At 40.1% G+C, this 9,227-nt stretch overlaps 1 protein-coding gene across 1 annotated transcript in view; it reads left to right on the top strand.

Annotated features, from left to right (window-relative positions):
- The first annotated feature begins 354 nt into the window (after positions 1-354).
- gmfb (glia maturation factor, beta) overlaps positions 355-9,227 on the top strand; it is a 28,828-nt gene continuing 19,955 nt past the window's right edge. The window contains exon 1 of the mRNA XM_084310837.1: positions 355-440. Within this exon, the coding sequence (XP_084166963.1) occupies positions 438-440 (3 nt within the window). The 5' untranslated portion in view covers positions 355-437. The remainder of the gene's footprint in view (positions 441-9,227) is intronic.

The raw sequence follows: 9,227 nt of genomic DNA, 5'->3' as shown, positions 1-9,227 counted from the left end.
GTACATATTCTCTGCTTCAAAGTGGTTATGCTTTGGCCCTCTTTCGAAGGTTATGCTTGATTGATTGATTGATTGAAAACTTTATTAACAGATTGCAGAATGGGTACAATACAGTACAGCTCAATACACACAATTGTTAAGGGGATGCAGACCAGAGAAAGACTTTCGTCTTAGAGTTAGGGTTAGGGAACAACAACATATCAATTGTTGTTGAATATGCGGAAGAGACCCTTCGGCGCTAAACCAATCAGAGAGGGTCTTCGCTGTACGCGGCTAGCCAATCAGAGAGGGTATTCGCAAACATAGGCTACGGGGAAAAAATCACGCGTCTGGCTGAGGGAAGGGGAAAAAAAAAAAAAAACACACACACACACACACATTGAAAGGCTTGCCATCCGCATCAGCAGCTGCATCAACAGTTTCAGCTGATCTACAAAATGGTAAGTTGATGAAGTTGCATGTTGGTGGGGGAAAAAAAGTGTCGATATTCAATTTGCTTACTCTGGCAATAATAATGATGAACTTGCAAACGTAATCGAGTATCATCAAGCTCATTGTACTGGCTATAGCGTTAGCTTCAGCTAGCTTCAGTTCCACCCTCTCTCTCTGTTCATTGTGATGATGATCTGCTGAAACACGTCTGGTATGAGGAGATGGCTGCTAACAACACGCTAGCTGCAGCTTGCTGATCAAGATTGTGCTGTCTCCCCTCTGCGTGTTCATCATGACAGCCCGATAAACTTCACTGCCGATCGGGAATCTATATGTATATATGATTGCCCCATTTGTATGACGGATTAAACAGTTAGCCAGCTGAAGTTAGCTGGCTTTCATTTCCTGGCTAATAAAACTGGCTAACCGCCTGTCATGTCTGGTATGTCATAAATGTCTAGATGTAGCAGTACTGTCTATCTGTATGTCATAAAACACCCACGTGAGACTGCAATTCGAAACTGGCCCCTACAAATGTCCTAACCTAGTTGTACAGTAAATGACCAAGTAAGGCTTTGTCAATATTCCAATGTACAGTGTAAAATGTGTGTGTGTCCCCTTCCCAAACCCCCCCCCCCCCACCTCCAATGTACAGCCCTCACCCAACCCACCCCACCCCACCCAACCAACCTCCTCCAATGTACAGTTTCTATGCCAAATGTATATACACTCCTTTTCTGGACACTTTTGTATCACAAACAGTACTGTATTTGCAAATCTGATATGTCATAAATGTATAGATGTAGCAGTACTGTCTATCTGTATGTCATGTATGTCATATTATGTTATGATGAATTGAAAATGGGGGACCCTGATGTAAACAAGACGAAAGTCTTTCTCTGGTCTGCATCCCCTTAACAATTGTATGTATTGAGCTGTACTGTACTGTACCCATTCTGCAATCTGTTAATAAACTTTTCAATCAATCAATCAATCAATATATGTTGTGATGAATTGAAAATGGGGGACCCTGATGTAAACAAGACGAAAGTCTTTCTCTGGTCTGCATCCCCTTAACAATTGTGTGTATTGAGCTGTATTGTACTGTACCCATTCTGCAATCTAATACAATTTTCAATCAATCAATCAGTCATTGGATGAAAGAATGCAGGTGTAGGTTAACGTTAGTCGGGACTGGAGTGATCACTAGACAGACACCACCCCGCCCATCATCTCACATTTCTATCATATTTTACTTGCTTACGTCTATAGACAACGGGCTCTCTCTATAATCTGAAAATCCGTGTCCCTGGCTGCTGGAGAGATCTGACTCCCTCCTACCATCTGTTCACGATGATATAATTATAGAAAGGTGTGAAATAAATTGCTCCACTAATATTCCAGAGCATTCAGATTGGTCCATGCAGTAACGACAACGCTGTTATACATGAATCCTTTAGAATAAGATGGGGATCGTTTTGTGCTTTTGTGAAGCATTTATTTGAGTGACTTACCCCTCTTTTATGCACAACATATTCAAAACCCTTTAATGCACAACCTGGGTAAAAAATTGTCACCTAGGCAACAGCTATTCTTCCTGGGGTCCAAAAACATACATTTACACACACACACACACACACACACACACACACACACACACACACACACACACACACACACACACACACACACACACACACACACACACACACACACACACACACACAAATAGTTGACACATTGAAATAAGGATCAAACAATAGAAAAGAAGAAGAGAATAACAAACAACTTAAAATCAAAGCTTGAGAATCAAACAAAAAAATAAGGAAAAAGAAAAGAATGGACACTACAATACAGACAAATACCGTAAGACAAGAGCCAGGCTATTCCTAAATGACCTATCCCTTTTAGTTAAAGTACCTTTGTTGGATGCACTTTTGAACAGACTAGGTAATGTATTCCATAGAGTGGCAGCTTCGCCATAGTGCAAATAGAGCGGAAATAAATATTGAGTAATAAAATACATTACATGCAAAGATATCGAAGGGAATCATTCGCCCGGGTCACTTTTGTACCCTTGTTGTGCGTCAGAGGTTTAACGGGAACACTGAATGATCCCACAAAAGCAGGCAGGGCAAAATGGAGGCCTACAGGGCCGCTGTATGTCTTCTAGTCTACAGCTTACTACTGGATCTACAGGATTTTCTCCTTTTTTATTGAAGGACGTGAGAAAATGAAATCCAGCAGGGACTTGTGTTGTCCTTCAGGCTACATTCTTGTGGGACAAAGTGAGTTCCCACACACGGTAGGAGGATTGTATTTGGCCACAGAATGAAAGCAAATGGTGCATTGAAAAAAAGTTAATATTTTGTCTTTCAGACAAAAAAATGCTGAATCTTTGTAATATAATTTTTTTTTGTGCGGCGAAAGGCATTGTCCTGTATATTAAAGTAGGCCAAGGTGAATTCAATTAAACAGCAGCCTCGAGCCTCTGAAGAGTCAATGCAGCTCTATGAGCCACACACTGTGCAGAGCAGAGGGGTCTGATCACTAGTCACTAGGGGTGGGAATTGCCAGAGACCTCACGTTACGATACTATCGCGATACTTGCGTCACGATACGATAGTATCGCGGTACTAAATAATAAATAATAAAAAAAAAATTGGATAAAATTTTATTTACCGTATTACCTCTTTTCAACTGCAAAGTAAAACTTTCTCAACATGTTTTATCTAATAAAATAAAGTTCAGTCTGTTCATCTCACTTGATCATTTTTATTGCAGAACATGGTATTTTCTCAAGCAGACAGATGTAAACACTGTAATCTGTGTTGCATGTACCCGACAAACTGAACTGTTTGTATTACAGTCATATTCCAATTTAACTGAATGCACGTGTGTGTGGACTACAGTACTATTACAGGTATTGAAATGAACAATACAACTTCCTTATACAACATTTTCTTTTCTTTTTCTTTTATGAATAATTAAATATCGATACTTGGCGTCCCTGTATCGATACAGTATCGCCATGCAAAGTATCGCGATACTACTACGTATGGATTTCCCCCCCCCACCTCTACTAGTCACCTCTTCACAGTCCCTGTACATGGTATAGTCATTAGACACTCACTGCAGAGGAAGGAGGTTGAGGGGAACACAGCAAGTTAAGGGGCGTGGCATTGGATACATGGGGGGGGGTCATATATATATATATATATATATATATATATATATATATATATATATAGGAAAGCTAGATCAAAGATGGTACACATGAAGAGAGTCTAATGGGTGGGCCATGAGGTGGCCGAGAGGAGGACGAGGAAAAAGCAGGATGCTATACTGGAAAATCCCTCCCACCCGCTCTATGAGGAGCTAGCCAGGATGAGGAGCACGTTCAGCCATACACTTATGACTTATCCCCCCACGAAACACCACAAACCACCTCGGCCAGTCTTTTGTGCCAATAGCCATCAGGCGCCACAACCGTGGGCACGGACTGCTGCCAATTGCTGGAGAGCTAATGGCTGCGCTGGTGAACTTGAGAACTGTTAGGACTATCTGACTCTGGCGCAGTGTGTTACGACGGTTTGGACCGTGTATTCCATCGTCACTATTACTACTGTCTGATTGAGTCCTGCCACTCACACTACTGTTCACTACTATTACTGCTATATCACTATTGTCTTTACTACTTGTGCTTTGTGCTATATTCTATTTCCCCAAGGGGATTAATAAAGGAACACTTGACTTGAGTTGATTATAGAAAGGAAAACCTTATTTGGGTATAAGAGCTCACACAAACATATAGCCTCACACATTACTCCCTCATCCAGATTGGGGATTTCACATGGAAAAAAGTCGAGCATAAATATAAATTCAATCACTCTTTTATGAAAAGTTGATTTTCCAATCACTTACCGACACATACACTTATGTGTAATTATTCTTTTAATGTTACTTGTCCTTTCGGACAAGTTATTGTTTTTTTGGTAGGTTTTTATTGGTTTTTGCTACCGGGCAGTCCGGTAGAGAGAGAGAGAGAGAGAGGAGGAATGGGAGATAGATCGGGGAAGACATTAGGCAAAGAACACCGGGTCCGGGAGTCGAACCCGGGTCGGCCGTGTTGCACCGCAGTGCTGTATCCCACTTATGTGTAATTTAAAGTCATCAGTCTTGCGTCATTTGAACATGGCCCTACAGTGTTTGGAACTACTTTCAAAATCGGCAAACTGGAAAATTCTTTTCGTCAGCGTTTTGGAGGAGCGCTCTGTCACGGTCAAAGGTTGGAAGTTGGAACATTCCACACTTGTTTGAGCAACGTTGCAAAACTCCAGTTAGGGCTGAGGAGGTATATATAACCAATATGAAGGGATACCATCATGGATCTATGCAAAGGTATGGATGTTTACATCAGGATGTTTATGCTACATACTTTATATTTGAAAGTTGATAAAGAAAATGTGTTCCTTGCAGAAGTCGTAAAAGAAAATGGACCAATTTGTATGAAATAGCACCGTGACAATTGTATTACGAGGATAATGACAAAAATCACATATCACATTGTAATTTGTGCTGGAAAAATAAATACTACAAAAAAATGCCCCAGCACCAGTCTTTTTGCTACCTGCCCACAAAAGAGTTAGGTGTAGCTAAGTGAAAGGGACTCTCAAAAAAATTGCTATTTCATGTACAGCATCCAATGGGTGTGTGAGGTCCAATGAGGCTATCCGCGGAGCTAATGATGCTAATGATGGAGCATCGCCGTCGGTTGTGTGATAGTAAAGGGTTAACCTTCTGTATTGTCACAGTGTGGCAGTGAAAGGGTTAAAAGTGCTATAGATAACATTTAGAATATGTAGAGTAATCATTCAAAGAAAAACAATACATCCACCGAGCTTTTAGAACAGTGTGGAATAAAAGTATTCTTTCCTCCACCCAAAAATGATTGATTAATGAATTTCTCATAAAAAAAAAAAAATGTTGGATCCAAAATGTATGTTGTTGTTTACATGTTGCAGGCATGTATCCCCTCCCTACTTCCTGTTCCATGTGGAACGCACCTGATTGGATAAATGACATACATGCTGGTGCTGTAGTGCAACATCTATTGGCTGAATGTTAGTCAGCACATTTTTAAGTGGGGGAAAAAATACAAATTTAGTTCTGGGTTTCAGAGATTTAATTAACCAAGTTTATATTTTAGTTGTGATACGTATTCCTGTTCATTACAGAGTGATACACTGATGTTGTGATACGTATTCCTGTTCATTACAGAGTGATACACTGATGTTGTGATACGTATTCCTGTTCATTACAGAGTGATACTCTGATGTTGTAACGGATACATATATGCCTAATATCTGAAACTCACAGTCTGACCACTAAGTGTGTCTGACTATGATGAATTGAAAATGGGGGACCCTGATGTAAACAAGACGAAAGTCTTTCTCTGGTCTGCATCCCCTTAACAATTGTGTGTATTGAGTTGTACTGTATTGTACCCATTCTGCAATCTGTTAATAAAGTTTTCAATCAATCAATCAAAACTCTTAACCACCAAAACCTGCACGCACCACAACGTAGTGTTGTCACGATACTGGAATTTCGACTTCGATACGATACCTTGAAAAGTATCTATATTCGATAGTTCGATACCATTTTCGATACCAAAAAAATATATATATATATATAATTTAAAAAAATTTAACAAATTTTGCTTTTGTTGCTGGTTGATTCTCCTCAGCTTCTCTCTGGTACTATAAGAGAAGATAAATATAACACTCTTAAAACCCCTTGTTTATCTTTAGATCAGACATTTAAAAATAACAAAATTATCTAATCTAAATCAAACCCCTCTTAAAAACAACCTGTTTAACCTAGCCATCTATAAAACATCATGCTAAAACTGTGAAACAAACTCGCCTAAAGAAAGAAATACATAGCAAACATGACTCAGTTATGCAATAGTGCTGCTGCTTTTTATTTGGTTAAAACAAGTACAACAATTTTCATGATGGCGAGAGAGAGAGAGAGATCTCCGGAGCTATGCTCGGAGCATTTATTAATGTTACATTTTCAACAAGATTGCTGCTAATTAAACACTTCATGGAAACGGGGTAACGTTATGTCGAGTTCATACGTGTACTAGTGTAGTATGAATGAACTCGACTTAACGTTGGAAACGGGGTAACGTTATGTCGAGTTCATACGTGTACTAGTGTAGTATGAATGAACTCGACTTAACGTTGGAAACGGGGTAAACGTTATGTCGAGTTCATACGTGTACTAGTGTAGTATGAATGAACTCGACTTAACGTTGGAAACGGGGTAACGTTATGTCGAGTTCATACGTGTACTAGTGTAGTATGAATGAACTCGACTTAACGTTGGAAACGGGGTAACGTTATGTCGAGTTCATACGTGTACTAGTGTAGTATGAATGAACTCGACCTAACGTTGGAAACGGGGTAACGTTATTTCGAGTTCATACGTGTACTAGTGTAGTATGAATGAACTCGACTTAACGTTACTCCGTTTCCATGAAGTAATTATAAAGGTGGCCAGCTAGCTAGCATAAGCTAACGGGAGGAACGACTAGCTAACGTTAGCTAATAGCTGTATCGTTGGCACTGCTCTGTAACAACGCTTGCAAATGGGCTTTAGCTTTTCCTTCGTCGTTTACTTCAAACCCGAAGTACTTCCAAACAGCACTTCTGCTGTTTTCTTTATCCACAAGCACAAGTTGCGGAGGCTCTGCACTTGCCTTCGGAGCTAAAATCTTTGTTTACAAACTGAAGACAGGTCTGTGAGGGGGAGGGCTGCAGCAGCGTGTGTCTGTTGGTCTCTGAGGAGGAGGAGGGGCAAGCGTGCTCTGCAGCAGCGCGGTAGAACATCAGTCCGCAACTGCCTCACAGGGTTAAAAGTACCCTGTGAGACCCACGGTTGCAAAATTACAAAATCACTTTTAGCCATTTAAAAAAAGAATGTTTATTTAAAAAAATTTAAATGGGAACTATTTTACTATTTCTTTCACTATTTGGACACTTTTACACAATTCCTGTGAGTCTATGGAACACCTAGGTTTTTTTCAAAAAAAAATGCATTGTTTTGTATTTCTAATCAAGTACTCAAAAACCGCATTTTTCTACCTCAAGATCTTAAGCCGTTTTGAGGCTGGGCTCCAACCAGTGTGTGGCCTGGTGCCAACTGCCACATTATTATGCAGCTGAGAAATCTCTGACATCACAGATATGCACATTTTCAGATGACTCAGTTCAGTGAGGGTGAATATTGTGAGAGGAGAATTGGAAGAATGCGCCAATATGAGAATTAGAGACATAGATCCTATTAATATAAGTCCACATAGCTAAGAAACAATGGTAAACACTGAAAAAGGCCATTTATAAGATAGTTCCCCTTTAAGCACATGTATAGTCAATTGGTCCTGTTGTTCAGCCTCACAATGCTATTTGATAGTAAATGTGTTTATATGTCCCACCCTCTGGCCTCTGAAGTTGCTAATTTGGGCCTCACAGGGTTAACCTCTTAAGCCAGAGATATACAGTAAAAGTGTATATTTTCAGCATTACGTTTGTTTACCAATTATTTTAACTGTTATTAGTGAAATATAAGATTATAGAAATCTCAGGGCATTGAGTCGGAAACCGGCGCATATTGACAGGAGGAAGTGGCACATCCAAAAGTGAGTGTAGTCTTTTGAAGGAAGAGACTCGGGGCTTTCAAATTTTGAAAAACTACCCTACCCAGCTCACACCAGCCCCTGTCAATCATCTGACTTCTGGATTTACTTTTTTATTTCTCTTATTTTTTGGGATTATCTCCCACAAACCTGAACGTTATTGCCATAAAACAGAACGCAGTTAGTTTCTCTACCTTTCCGTGAACGTCTTGCAAAAAACGGTGTTGCAATATGATGAAAAATGGTGGAGAAATTCACATTATAAAAAAGATGGCAGAATTCAGTACTGTATCTACAAAACCTTCTGTTTAACACTTTGGCTGCCATGGGTTAAATTCATTATCAACCGTAGGTTGCCGGCTCTATTTGTCTATAGAGAAAGTCCCCTTCTTTGCAGGGCTATAACCTTTTAAATTCTATTGCTACATTGCCATTATTAGGGCCCATTCAAAGTCCTATATGTATTGTTCATTGTGTAGCAACGTTAAACCTTTTCATTCACATATTCATAGTAAAGTATGGTCTAATGTATAAGTATGTTTTCATCTCTTTCTGCAGCTTTCTCCAGAACGTGATCTATAGCCCCAAATACATTATATTGATGATGCAATACAGTTTTATGGCAATCAGCGCGATATAAAAAATTCCAACTAGACGTACTTCTAGAAGTTACTACACGTCATCTGATGTTGACCGGATGGGCTAGGGGGCGTTTATAATTCCGTGGGCAGCGTTATACCAATCATCTAATGTGGGTCAAATGTTGATAATAGCAGTTAGTATCGAAGACGGTAACTTTACACGCTAAAACTCACCCCAGTCTCCGCGCGCCGTTGGGCGATCATCGTAGAGTAGACATTTTATCATTATGGGATGTAGATTTACCCGGTCCATCTCCAGCTTGTATAATGGTATATACGTCCAAATCATGTTGTTTATCGAGTTATTGGCAATCGATCGCTATGTAGTGTGTCGAGATCGAGTCCCGGGACCTATTAGCGAGTGCCCGGAAGTAATACGGCCGTCCAGCACAACCTCTACGGCACTTCCTGTTAAGCGATTGCGCCAATCGGCCACCAGATGGCGCTCC

Source organism: Notolepis coatsorum (genome assembly GCF_963971535.1).
Source record: "Notolepis coatsorum genome assembly, chromosome: 3".
Lineage (NCBI taxonomy): Eukaryota > Metazoa > Chordata > Actinopteri > Aulopiformes > Paralepididae > Notolepis > Notolepis coatsorum.
The sequence above is the reverse complement of the archived record's forward strand: the minus strand, read 5'-3'. Positions and strand labels throughout refer to the sequence as shown.